This window comes from Ochotona princeps, chromosome 6 (genome assembly GCF_030435755.1).
Source record: "Ochotona princeps isolate mOchPri1 chromosome 6, mOchPri1.hap1, whole genome shotgun sequence".
NCBI lineage: Eukaryota > Metazoa > Chordata > Mammalia > Lagomorpha > Ochotonidae > Ochotona > Ochotona princeps.
This window is the reverse complement of record NC_080837.1, coordinates 37157994-37172783: the sequence shown is the minus strand read 5'-3', so window position 1 is coordinate 37172783 and position 14790 is coordinate 37157994. Positions and strand designations below refer to the sequence as shown.

Genomic DNA, 14790 nt, shown 5'->3' with positions numbered 1-14790 from the left:
CCAAAAATATATCTCCAAATATGTCCAGACTCATGCTCCTAGCTAAACATAATAGTACTACTCAATCTGTAGTAACTGCATATGTGATGTATCAGGCAAACTTAGTATCTTGTGCATTATTTACTCTATTAAATAATATTACACCGTTTGTTCAGTTTGCTAAAGACAAATCCTAAGCAAGCTCGGATTAGAGTCGACTCTTACTTTTGTCACACACCATTTTCTACCACTCCTAACACTCAACTCAACCTGAAATTTACCACTATTTCCATCACTAATTGCACACTGTCTTACGAGCTAGCCTCGACTGCTGTTACATTTGGACATTTCAGCCTTTAATCTTATTAAGACAGACCCTCAGTTGTGCATTACTGTGTGTAAAATATCAAAACGTCTCATCTAGGAATTAAAGGCCTACCATGACCTAATGACACTGTAGTTCTGGCCTTCCTATCAACATATCGTCTTCCTATGTATATTAGCCATAATGGCCTACATGTTTGCCAAAACACAGCACATGTCTGAATGCTGCTCTACTGCTGCTCAGAAGGCACTCCCGCCTGGTACACTGCTTTGAACGTATTGACTAGTGAATACCAGCTCATCATTCAAACACAGCTTATATGTCATTTCTGATGTCAGGATTCTCTGACCTTCACTAACAGAACTACAACAGGATTAGAAATATTAAAGGTTAAGAAATGTGACTGAGGCACAGTGGTTAAGAACCAGACTGTATTTTCTGACCACCTTTATGCTCACAACACTGCATAACAAAAACTATGACACTGCTTTTTTTTTAAATTGGAAAGTCAGGTACACAGAGGAGAGAAAGATCTTCATCTGTTGATTCACTCCCCAAGTGGCTAAAAAGGCTGCAGCTGAGCCAATCCGAAGCCAGGAGCCCAGAGCCGCCTCTGGACCTCCCACGCTGGTGTCCCAGGCTTTGAGCCACTCTCCACTGCTATCCCAGGCCACAAGCAGGGAGCGGAATGGGAAGTGGGGCTGCCAGGACTAGAACCAGTGCCCATATGAGATCTCGGCACAAGCAAGGCGAGGACTTTAGCCACTAGGCTACAGAGCCAGTCCCCACTGCTACTGTTTTAAAGACTCATGATAGTAATGATGTAAGGATCCATGCTTGGATAGAATTTTCCTTCTGTCAGCTGCCTTCTCCGTGATACTATTATATTTATTAGGTAAAATCATCCAGTTTTACAAAGCGGCTTTTAAGAAAAATAACTAGTAGAGATACAATGCAACTCTTTTCTTGGAATAAAGGTATACATCTCCACAACAACCCTACAAAGGTCATTACTGACTTCAAAATGACTCAAAATTCTTCCGGTTGTAATGGAGAATCACCTGACATTGTCAAGAAATGCTGATGATGCCTTTAAGGCAGAAAACTGAATTATAAACAACAGTTATAATCTATGGAAGATGGCGGCCAACTCCAAGGACTGGAAATGAGGAGAAAAGTAACAGAGTATTCACAAAAGAATTACATGAAAATCTGGTACTGATCCTCCACAAAAATACTTGTAAACCAAAATTACAGGATTTGTATAATAATAATAATAATAATAATAAACAAATCAGCCTGAAAGACATTAACTTTCTACATCTAACAGTCATTTACAAAATACAGTAGATAGAGGGACATGTCAGACATCACAGGATGGAATCAGTGAAATCTATTACATGGAGAACTCCACAGAACCTCTTGCTTTCCTCAAAAAGTGCAAGGTAAGAAAAGATGTGAAAGAGATATAGTACCCAAATGTCAAATGTAGATCTTTCAACCAACAAGTTCTTTCAATAAGAGTTTACACATACACAAATAAGGACATGATAATATTATCATGGAATTATTGTCTTTAATAGGACTAATAATTGTTATATATTTTCAAAAAGATGAAATCTTGAAACAACTTGTATGTACCCTAGTGATTAAGATGCTCACATCAATATGCCAAAGCTTGATTCCTGGCTGAATACTCTGAATCCAGTATACTGTCAATGTAGACCTTCAACAGCAATAATGATGGCTCAAGTATTGGGTTTCTGTCACCCAAGGCAAGTTTGGATTCTGTTCTTGGCTCCAGTACAGCCTAGCCACATACACTGAGGGAAATTGGGGAATCAACTATGGAGCTCTCAAACAAGTGAATAAAAAAGTAAAATGATAACAGGCAGCATTATAACATGGTGGGGTAGGCCACCAGCTGCAATGCATGCATCCCATGTAAGTGCTCGTTCATGTCCCTTCTTTGCTTCCGATACAGCACCTGAGCTGATGTACCTGTGAAAGCAGCAGAAAAGGCTCAAGTAATCTGAGCCCTGCCACCCACAGGGTACACCTGGAATTCTGGCCTCCTGGCTTCCACCTGGCTCATCCCAACAACTGCTGTCATTTTATGAGAGAACAAGCAGATGAAGGTGGGACTCACTTTAGGTCAACTAGAACCCAAGTACTTAAGCCATTATCTGCTGTCTCCACATGCGCACATAAGTAAGAAGCTGCAATTCAAAGCAGAGCTAGGAGCTTAATCCAGGTTATAGGAGGAGTGTTCCAAACAGGAGCTCACATTTGCACCAAATGCCTGACCTTGACACAATCAAATTTACAGGCCTTCTCCATGCATCAAGGAATTTATCACCCCTGGAACCATAACTTGGTGCCTAGTAAAGGTTTCTTTCCTTACCTTATCAGACAACTCGTTTTCCACATCTTTCTTGATTCTCCTCAGCATAAATGGTTTCAAGATCATGTGTAAGCGAGAGAGTTGATCTGAAATGCCAGGAGGCCCCTCCACATTACATTGATTCAACATAAACAGTCAAAACAAATACTAAGCTCAGCCCTCACTAAAACTTTTATAACACATTTGTTTCAATAATTCTCGGAAAACAGATTTTAAACTTCTTTTGAAGAGGAAATTCAAAGAATATTTTCTACACCATCATGCTAAAGTCAACACCACAAATGAATTAGCCTCTAGTTTTCATTAGAATTTACTTTCACAGTGTTTATGCTTTCCCAATGATAAGGTTCTTGTATAGAACCTTATAGTTCCTGTCTAACACAGGCTATCTCTGACTTCCAGTGTCCCCCTCAAAACCATTCAACTGCTAACATTTTAACAACCTGTAGTACAAAATTACTAAAGGACATTTCTAATTATAATATCATCTCATACCTATGTAATAAGAATCACCGAGAATGCTCTTAAAATCAGGTAAGCATTACTCAACAAACTCAAAAGTTTAAATATTCACAACAGAGACAAACCTAATACACGAGAAAAAGTTCACACAAATGATTCCTCTACTGCTTTGCTTTTTCATCCTTAAAAAAACAGTCTTGATCCACTTATACAAAGAATATAATTCCAAAGTTAATTTTTGGGGATGTATATGAAAGATGAGAATTCCCCAAGCCAAAATGTTTCGTTTTTTTTTTTTTAAACTAAACCTTCTCTGCTTTAAGTAGTCATGACTACTCCTCAGTTCGTCCTTTTTTTTCACTCGCTCAATGATATACAAGTCACATAATTATTTTATCAGAGAAACAACTCCCCATCTTTTAGGGGAAAAAATATACAATTATGTGATTTCCTACATGAATACAGAAAATTAAACGTAGCTCATAATAATACTCACTCTCATCAATGGCAGATTTATTTTCAGCATGGCTCTCAATGTCCTTGGAAAACCATTCATTAAATTCCTCGTGTGAATCAAATAACGTTGGCATAATGAAATGCAGCAGAGCCCAGAGCTGAAAAGAAAAAAGAAAAAAGAAAGAAAGAAAATAGCTGCAAGACAACAAAATGATCACAGGTGAAGGTTCACCAGAATCTGGAGTTAGAGACTGAGAAAAGCTTGGAGGCAGAGCTGTGTGTGAGTGTCTACACTGGGGCAGGGCTGGAGTGTATGTCAATGGATGTGTACGTGTGTGTCAGAGACAGACAAAGAAAATGAGCATATAAACGTGCATGTTCATCAGCAAAAATAGATTATACTGAGCATTGCAGTAAAACGTAATCGTCAACTTCAAACTAAAAGCTTACATACACTAACACTGCAAGTACTAATCAGACCCTCCTGTGAATTAGCTTTAAAAAACCTTTTACAAAACTCCATTTTGCAACTTGAACAAATTCGAAATAATCTGTTACTAAGAATCTTAGATAAGGTGCCAGGAAATTATAACCTATGGGTCCTGCCATCTATTTTTGCATTTTTATGAGAATATAGACATGCCTGTTCAACCAGGCAACATAAGCAATTATTTAGTATCTGACCCTTCGAATAAAGTCTACTGAACCCTATTCTAGGTGATCAATTATCTTCCTAAAGAAACACTTCAGTTCCTCTCAGCATTAAAGACTACTACCTTTCAATTTTAGTGTAAGAGCATCTCTTAATTATTTAGGAAATATTTCCAACAGTGGTCACTACTACATTAGATAAAGGAATAAATACATCACCGGCATATGTCAGAGAGTAAGAAAACTAAATGATGCCTAAAAGACAACTCAGTTTTGCTTTGGTTGACATATGTTTAGCACATAGCAGCAGCACTACAGAGAGGCATGAGTTAGAACCCTACACTCTTCTGTAGACCAACCTGAATCTTGACCAGTGCCTACCTCGGCCATTGTGTTCTGGATAGGAGTCCCAGTGAGCAAAAGTCGATTCCGACATTGGAATTGTAAGAGGATCTTCCAGCGCACACTGTCCAATAAAATGAGTTACACATTTCAGCTTAGTAATCTTTATCTAATTACCCTATGGACACCCCATATTTCTAAAAATGTTTTACAAAAAAATTACTCTCAGAATCAAATGCTTTCCCATTTATACAACTGAAAAATATTAATTCAACAAAGCTGAGAAAAGAAATTTTCAGAGGAATCCATTCTATATCGAAATGCTGACTTCATGGCATACAGAAAAAGAGCCCAGTGTAAAATCCCTTCTGGCTTTCAAAAGCCTCCGATGCGTAGTCATTTTTACTGATGTAAGCCACTTAATCAAAAAGTAAGAGAAAGTACTAAAACTATTAATCTATGAGCTCCAATACAATAATGAAGGAATGAAAAGGATGGGACAAGAACATACAAAATGAATGTTCAATGATCCCAGTTTACATGAAAGCTTTCCCTTTAAAAAGTGAAAAATGAAGCAATGTGCTACTGAGGATCTAAAGTCCCATGGATAATACACCCTATAGCTATTTAGTAAGAACTGATACAGTTCTGTGCACTCACCATGAATTCATAAAACCACAAGCCAAGTATTTTCACCATTTAGTTTATAATAATAGAATTCCTGGAGATCCATTCACAATCCAGGAACTGTGCCTGGCGCATTAGCATAGTGGTTAAAGCCCTCGCCTTGCATGTGCTGGAATCCTGTATGGGTGCCGGTTCTAATCCAGATGGCCCTGCTTCCCATCTAGCTCCCTGCTTGTGGCCTGAGAAAGCAGTTGAGAACAGCCCAAAGCCTTTGGAACCCTGCACCCACGTGCAAGACCAGAAGAGCTCCTGGCTTCAGACTGGGTCAGCTCCAGCAGTTGCAGTCACTTGGGGAGTGAACCATAGGATAGAAGATCTTCCTCTCTCTCTTCTCTCTGTATATCTGACTATCCAATAAAAATAAATAAATCTTAAAAAACAAAAACAAAAAAACAATCCAGGGACTGAGACAAGCACTGAAAAAAATGGACAGAACTTCCAATCCACACAATTATGTTATAAATTCTGCTTGAAATACTGATCTAAAATGATCCTCCCCCGACAAAAGAGGTCAGAGATTCTTCTTTACAGAAGTTTTTCTTGAAAAAAGAGCTATTAAACACAATAATGACTGAAGTATGGGAATAAATCTTTGTGCTCTAAGCATTAATATATGCGTCCCAAGAAAAACAGTAAAGAGGCTTATTTGGCTGATGCAGAGAAACTGTCACAATCTTCCTTCACATACATAGAAACACATGCACTTATTGTACCAAACCCGGGACCCCAATATACCTGGAACTACTCTTGAGTGCCTGAGCCTCATCCAGTACCATGTATTGCCACTTGACCCGCTGGAAATACTTTACATCCTGCACCACCAGCTGGTAGCTGGTGATCACCACATGGAAGGGTGCATCCTGAGTGTAGAGGGTCTTCTGCAAATACAAGAGGGGAGGAGTGAAAAGAGATTGCTAACAATTCATAAAGGCATAATGAGACTTAGACTCTTTTTTGTCAAGCCAAGATGTTAAAACTGTCATGGAGATGTGCAGCGAGATGAACTATGTTCTTATATAATAAACTGTACTAAGAAATAGTCTTCACCTTATTAAAGAAAAAAGTTTTTCAATCACATGTCCAGCTGACTGTGCAGTAGCGAAAGCACTGTGCCAGGGAAAAGTGCACTTGAAAAGTGTCCAAAAACATAATGGGAAGATTTTATCTAAAAGAAATTATTTAAATCAATTGGAGAAATATAATTATTGCCATGTACAAAGTAAGCCAAGTTACCTGACTCCAAAACCTCCTGATGACTTTTCTATCATGAGGATTTCCCCAATATGGTAGCACCTGGGAAAAGAGTCAAAAGATACAAAATTTTCTATTGATAATATTTAATCACCACCATTATTTTATTCAGCATGAATCAAAAAGAAGTTAATTGAATCAGTTAAAGCTTTTCTTATTTCAAAGTTACACGATATGATCTGACATCTGTTGCTGCAAAATAAATACAAACAATCGTTTCAAAGTATCAGAACTACTTAGGAAATTATACTACATTAGGAAATAATGGAGCCAAAAACCTGAAAAGAAGAAAAGGAGTTCAGAGAAGTGAAACCTCTGACATGACACTCTCCCTACACTGGTACTGATCTATCCTCAAGGTCTACTTGAAAGGTAAGAAACTGAAGACCAGTTCGTTGTTAAAATAGGGCTAGTGGAACAAAAACTGTAGTTCAGTGTGAAGACGGAGACAGAGACCCCATCTATTGGTTCACTGCACACATGTAGTTAACGGCTGGGGGCCAGAGTGAGGGACAGGACTGGTGAAAGCCAGAAGCTGGGAATGTAATCCAGGCTTCCCTTAAAGGGGACAGAAACCCAAATCCATCCGCCATCACTCACAGTTCCCTACAATCTACAGTGGCAGTGGGCAAGAATCAACAACAATAGCTGAGTTTTTCTTTACGTTCATTTTGTTCTCCTTTTATTTTTACATAAACAATTTGCCCCCCATCCTCTATTTACAAACAAGATGCTGGGTATTGATTCCAGGTTACTCTGACATGGAACACAAATGCCATAACCACTACAACATGTGCCTGTATGTCGTAACTTTCAAAAACACACAGAGGACATGCATAAACTGACCATATGTTGGGTCATAAAGGCCAAGATGCAACAAATTTCAAAGGACTGAAATCATAAAAACAATGTTCTCTCTTTAGGCTATAAAGTAATAACCAAGGTATGATATTTAGGAAATTCTTCCTGTTCAGAACTTCAGAAGTACACACGGTTACCTTCTGACAGCTACAGCCATGCTTACAAAGCAACCTGTAGTCTGAAACACACAGACCCAGAAGCTGCAAACAGATCAACACTCCATCCCAAAACACTAGAAAAAAAGTTATAAAAAAGTAGAAAAAATGAAAACATACAGAATAACTAATTTCATTAATGAAGTATGGTATAATGTCTTCTAAAAAACATAAATCACATTTCGTAACACAAAGGAAAAAGGAAGTTGAGAAGGAAAAAAAGTAGGAAGAGGCAATGATAACAATAAAACCATAAAAGATATTACTAAGATAACTACCAACTAAAATGAATTCTCAGAGATCTAAAGTATCTTTCACCACGATCTAACCATGTACCTGAGCTGAATCTACATCAAACTTGTTCTGCAAGGAAGTGAATAAATGTCCAACAATCTGAAGAATAATGGCCACAGAACCAATGGCTGAATTAGGACAGAGATGGCAGAATTCAGCAAACCTTTTCTGTAAATCCTCCGGCTTTTGACTATTCTGTAAATACTCTAGATCATGCAGTCTCTGTTGTAATTCAACTGTACTAGAAACCAAATGTGCAAACAAAACAATAAATAATCCATAAAAAGCGTGGTTATGTTCTAATATGTATGTTGAATCTCACATCACGTCATATGAAATATTCTTATCAACAATTTAAAATGGAAAAATTATTCATACATCATATAAGGAGATGAGTTCCTAAATAGAATTATGATATAGCTTAGCAATTCTAACTCAGATGTATCTAAAGAAGTGAAAATAAGACTAGTGCTCAAACAAGTACAAAATTTTGTACCATAAAAGTTTGTATCTGAATACAAATGTGCACAGCAGTATTATCACAACAGCCAAAAGGTGGGAAGAACACAAATTCCCATCAACAGAGATTGAATAAACACAACGGTGATAAAAACATAAAACAGGGTATTACTCAACCATAAAAAGAATGAGCCGCTGATATATGCTACAATGTGGTGGACTTTGAAAATTCTATGCCAATGAATAAACTAAATTAAAAAAAAAAAAAAAGAAAATTCTATACCAATGGAAAGAAGCCAAGCATAAAAAGCCATTCAATAGATAATTCCATTTATATGAAACATCCAGAACGAACAAACCCCTACAACAGATTTCTGGTTACCAGAGCTGGAAGAAAAGGGGGAATTGTGACTGCTTGATTTATACTGTGATACCAACTGGAGTGATTAAAAACTTCTGGAGGGCCCGGGCGGCGTGGCCTAGCGGCTAAAGTCCTCGCCTTGAAAGCCCCGGGATCCCATATGGGCGCCAGTTCTAATCCCAGCAGCTCCACTTCCCATCCAGCTCCCTGCTTGTGGCCTGGGAAAGCAGTTGAGGACGACCCAATGCATTGGGACACTGCACCCGCGTGGGAGACCCGGAAGAGGTTCCTGGTTCCCGGCATTGGATAGGCGCGCACCGGCCCGTTGCGGCTCACTTGGGGAGTGAATCATCGGACGGAAGATCTTCCTCTCTGTCTCTCCTCTGTGTATATCTGGCTGTAATAAAATGAATAAATCTTTAAAAAAAACAACAACAAAAAAACAAACAAAAAAAAAACTTCTGGAACTGGGCCCAGTGGCATGGCGTAGCGGCTAAAGTCCTCACCCTGAACGACCCGGGATTCCACATGGCCGCCAGTTCTAATCCCGGCAACTCCACTTCCCATCCAGCTCCCTGCTTGTGGCCTGGGAAAGCAGTCAAGGATGGCCCAATGCATTGGGACCCTGTACCCGTGTGGGAGACCCGGAAGAGGTTCCTGGTTCCCGGCTTCGGATCGGCATGCACTGGCTGTTGAGGTCACTTGGGGAGTGAATCATCGGATGGAGGATATTCCTCTCTGTCTCTCCTCCTCTCTGTATATCTGACTTTGTAATAAAATATATAAATCTTCAAAAAAAAAACAAAAAAACTTCTGGAACTAGATAGCCAAGATAGTTGTATTTAATGCTATTAAACTGTACACTTTAAATGGTAACTCTAAAGCATATAAATATAGAAACAACACAATATAAAACAGATGGTACCTGGAGTTGGCTCAAAGACTGTATTTTATGGACCTCTAAAATTGCATAGCAAAGGGAAATTTGGCAGAGGGAAGATTGGAAAAGGCCGACCAATGAATATGAAGGTATACTAAGGACAAAGTTCTGGTGTTCTGCTACGCAGTGGGGTAACCACAGGGACATAAAAACAACACGAAGGTTCAGGGCAATGGCTCACTGGCTAATCCTCTTCTTGCAAAGCAGGGGGATCCCACATGGCACTGGGTTGTGTCACATTTGCTCCACTTCCCATCCAGCTCCCTGCTTGGGGCCAGAGAAAACAGTTGAGCATGGCCCAAAGCCTTGGGACCCTGCAGCCAAGTGGCATGCCCAGTGGAAAGTTTTTTTTTTTAAAAGATTTATTTATTTTTATTGAAAAGGCAGATATACAGAGAGGAGGAGAGATAGAGTAGAAGCTCTTCCATCTGATAGTTCACTCCCCAAGCAGACGCAACGGCTGGAGCTGAGCCAATCCGAAGTCATTGAGCCAGGAGCTTCTTCTGGGTCTCCAACATGGGTACAGGGTCCCAAAGCTCTGGGCCATCCTCAACTGCTTTCCCAGGCCACAAGCAGGGAGCTGGATGGGAAGTGGAGCTGCTGGGATACTAACCGGCGCCCATATGGGATCCCGGGTGTGCTATCATGCCGGACCCTAGAGGAAACTTTTGACCTCCTGACTTTAGATTGGCTCAGCTTTAGCCACTGAAGTCATTTGGGGGAGTGATTTTGCTGTCTCTCCTCCCTGTAAATCTGCCTTTCCAATAAAAATCATCAACTCTTTAAAAGAAAAACAAAACAGAATTTGATATTACAAATACTTGCAAAGATGTGTTTGCTTTGCTTTAAATATATCAAACACATTAAAACGAGACACAAATTTTATATTATCAGTCAGAATTTCTTTAAAAAATAAATGGTGAGGGGAGGCTAGATGGTGTAATGCTTTAAGATGATGCTTGGGATGACTGAATTCTATACTGGAGTGCATGGGTTTGAGTCCCAGCTCTGCCTCCACATAGGTTACTGCTAATGTACACCCTGCAAATAAGCAGGCTGTTGCCAAAGCATCTGTGTTCCTGACATCCATATGGGAAACCTACTTTCAATTCTGGGTTCCTGTCTTAGGCCTGGCCCAGCTCTGGCTATTATATTCATGTGAACAGTAAACTGGCAAATTAAAGATCTCTCTCTTGGTCTTTTTGTCCCTGACTTCCAGATTAAAAAAATAATAATAATAAGCAAAATAACGAAAAACTCAAAAAGCAAATGAAAACTCATTTTCATTATAACTACAATGACAAAAGGTGCTACTACCGACATTGATAGTACCACACTGCCATCTATCACCCAGTAGAAGAACTACTGAAAATGGCAGCCATACGGTAGAAAAATTTTCAAACAATACTGAATCTTTATGAAACATAAAAACAGAACTAAGGACACAACGGAGAAAAATCATGCTCATCTGCATTTCCATATGCCACATAATTCAGGAGAAAATATTCAACAAATCTATCCTTACCAGAAAGCAAAAACACTCATGTTTAACTCTATATATTTAATGTGTCTTGCAAGCAGTTCCTAAACCTATGATTCTATGACAAAAGTGAGACCACAGTCTTAAAATTACCCAAAGCAGGTAATTTCATTCACACTCCTACACTTTACAACACACTGCCAGAGAAGTTCCTGCTTGCACCTCCACCCAACCTGGTCCTCTGTAAACTTCTCCGAACCAATGACTGCTACGGAAACACCACTCACACACTAGGACAGATGAAAATCTGGCTCCCAGTTCTGGCCTGACCCAGGGACTGCCATAGCAACCAGCTGGGGAGTGAGCCACTGCATTGGAAATCTCTTTCTGTGTGTGTCTATCTCTTTCTGTAACTGCCCCTCAAATAAATAAATAAATAAATAAATTTCTCTTAAACAGAAGCAAAACATATACACATACACACCCATACACAACTGGCATTGTGGCATGGCCAGTCAAGCTAACTTTCAGCAAGCTCACATCCAATATCAGAGTGTGAGTACCAGTCCCAGATTCTCCAGTCAGGATCCAGCTCCCTGGCAGCAACATGCATGAGAAGCAGCAGATGATACTTTAAGCACCTTTGTTAGTGATATTCCTGTCTCCTGACTAGAGCCTGGCCGGTCCCCAGCTACTGCCAATATCAGGTGAGTAAAACAGCAGATGGAAGGTATGTCTCCTTCCCTATCACTCTATCTTTAAAAAAAAGAAAGAAAGAAAGAAAAAGTAGGTCATGGAAAAATGAAATTCAAAAAGTAAGCATTTTTTAAAAATAAACAAGTGAATGGATGGAAAGAGCAAGGCCATAAATTATAGCAGATGCAAACTCATGTCTTAGCTTATCAAAAATCTGTTATACTAATCTAAGCAGGTAATTTCTATTATAACAGTTTGGGAGCATTAATTTCGGTAAGTAGATAAAGGAAATCAAACTGGACTTAGACTTTCCCTGTTATTAAAGATGTAATATGTTTTCCTACTGCTCCCATCAAAACTTTTATCTATTTATTTATTTATAAATTTTTTTATCATCAGTAACTTCTATAGGCAACATATGCAAAGCATTTTTGGAAACATAAGCAATTTAAAGCTATTATGAGCGATTACATCAGTAAGGCAGCAAAAGAAGAGTCAAGTTTATTTTAAAAAGCAGCAATTTGTTTGGTTCAGTTGATTTTACCTTAAATTTAGGAACAAATCTAGTAAACTCCTGGTGCCAATTATTAAGTGTAGAGGCAGGTGAAATTATTAAGAAAGGTCCCCAAATGTTCTCTCTCTGTAACAGAAAAACTGGGTCAAAAAACTGCTAGAAATCTGAAGATATTTAAAATAATTAAAGAACAGTTAAATAGGAAATACATAACAAGCAAATGGTGCCTAGTTCCCAAACCTACAAATTAATATTAATAATAAAAATAATGTATGGAAGAACACATTCTGAGGAAAAAAAAATTATTCCCTCTTTTGTATTCTTACTTGTGGGGGGTCTTAAAATTTCATAAAAAAATCATATTATAAAAAACTATTTGTGGATTTGCATCAAAATTAACTTACAAATCCATTCTCCCATCAACTTTCCACAACTAAATTTACTACTATATAAATGTTCTCTAATTCTCACAAAATTTCTACCAAATCCATTTTAAACATGAGGAAACTAACCCACTGAGAGAGAGAATGAATTAAATTCAGCGAGGCCAAGTGAAATGTCCAAATTCAGCCTGCCAGTCAAGAGCAGAGCTATGACTCTGGGTCTCAGTGCCTTACACCACACTATAATGAGCTCTCAGGACAGCTGGGGGAGTTTCAGACCACAGATGCTTAAAAACTGTTCCAGGCCTCTTGAAAGTCGAAGTGCTATACACCAGACTGTCCACTTGTAAAGGCCTTAAGGGTCAGGATTAAGTGCCTTATGTGGCTGCAAGCTAGAGCTTTGAAAGTGGCTGACTAGCCACAGAAAATGTTAGGGAGAGGGGAAGACAGATTGTGTTTTACCCACCTCAGCCAAGTGGGCCAGCAGGGCAATGCTCTGTACTGTCTTACCAAGGCCCATTTCATCAGCAAGGATACCATTAATACCCTGGAAAAAATATTTATAAGGTCAACATCTTCTCCATTTCAGGACACAATGTTAAAACTATTACCAAAAAGAACTAACCAAAAAGACAGATTTGTTCAAACAGAAGTGACCAGAGCTACGCAGCCTCAGTACTATTTCTCACTGATTCTTCTTGCCAATGGGACAACTACAACCATGATTCAACAATGTATGAGACCATCAGGCCAAGAACAGACCAACAATTAGTTCCTTATTTATACACCTGATAATAATGTTTTGAGTTGAATCTCCAAACTTAGCAAACACTCCTTCTGCCTCTATCTTGTACTCCTTGTACAATTAGATTAAAGCAATGAATTTAGAAAAGCGGTAACAGAAAAAGGGAATGGGTATGACATGTTTCTAAAATTCACCTGTTCATAGAGATTGGCCAACCAATTCATGCCTTTCAGTTGATAACCTTTCAATTTGCCATTAAAAATTGTAGGCTGTGGAATATCCTCACCAGCCCGGATGGATGGGTTTGCCAAGCTGTAACTCTCTCCAAACCCAGTGCCAGACTTGTTTGCTGCTCGTAGGGCAGCTGCTCGACTTTCTTTTGCATCTTCATCAAATGATCTTGTCTGGAAAATCAAAATTAAAAAAAAAAAAAACTGAAGAAACATTAACAGCCAAAAAATTCATAATAAAACCATACTTACACTGCTCAGAAATACCTGAAGAACTGACACTTATCTGACTGATGAAATAAATAACACAAATCACAGTATATTAAAATATTCTATTAATATTAAGTATAATCACATTGAGAATCTAATACGATGGACAAATGTTAGACATCAAGATATATTACAACAGCAATGTTACATCAAGGAATTAAAGATCTGATACAAAATCAACTAGCAGAGAGGGTAGACTGCATTCATATCTATTAAAAAGAATTATAATTTCTACTTTATTTCAGAGTTAGACAGAAATTTTCCATCTACTGGTTTACTTCCCAAATGCCTAGGAATGAGATCTTCATCCACGTCTGTCCAGGCAGGAACCCAACCACCTGCTGCCTCCCAGAATGTACCGAAACAGCAAGTTTAGTGTCCAGAATTGTGCAGAAGCCCCCCACCTTTTTTGGCTTGTTTTCTTTTTGAAGATTTATTATTCATTTTTATTGGAAAGGCAGATACACAGGGGGGAGAACACACAGAAGAGAAAGACCTTCCATCCACTGATTCATTCCCCAAGTGGCCACACTGGCCACAGCTAAGCCAATCTGAATGTGGCAAAGCATGTTAAAAACTGTTGTGTGCAGCTCCAGCATCCCATTTAGGTACCAGTTCAAGATCAGATGCTCCACTTTCAGTAAAGATCTCTACTAATGTACCTGGGAAAGCAGAGGAAGATGGTCCAAGTGCTTGAGCCCAAGTACCACATAGAAGAACCAGAAGAAGCTCTAGACTAGGGCTTGGCTCAGACCCAGTCATTGCAATCTTTTGGGGACTGAATTAGTGGGTTGAGACCTGTCTCTCCCTCTCTCCCTGTAACTTTACCTCCGAAATGAACAAAA

General features: G+C 38.9%; 1 protein-coding gene across 1 annotated transcript in view; it reads right to left on the bottom strand.

Moving 5' to 3' along the window:
- INO80 (INO80 complex ATPase subunit) overlaps positions 1 to 14790 on the bottom strand; it is a 125309-nt gene that overhangs the window by 70529 nt on the left and 39990 nt on the right. Inside the window, exons 12-19 of the mRNA XM_058666057.1 lie at positions 13640 to 13849; positions 13167 to 13247; positions 12348 to 12443; positions 6540 to 6599; positions 6042 to 6184; positions 4659 to 4743; positions 3667 to 3784; positions 2709 to 2794 (exon numbers count right to left, since the gene is read on the bottom strand). Of these exons, the coding sequence (XP_058522040.1) occupies positions 2709 to 2794; positions 3667 to 3784; positions 4659 to 4743; positions 6042 to 6184; positions 6540 to 6599; positions 12348 to 12443; positions 13167 to 13247; positions 13640 to 13849 (879 nt within the window). The remainder of the gene's footprint in view (positions 1 to 2708; positions 2795 to 3666; positions 3785 to 4658; positions 4744 to 6041; positions 6185 to 6539; positions 6600 to 12347; positions 12444 to 13166; positions 13248 to 13639; positions 13850 to 14790) is intronic.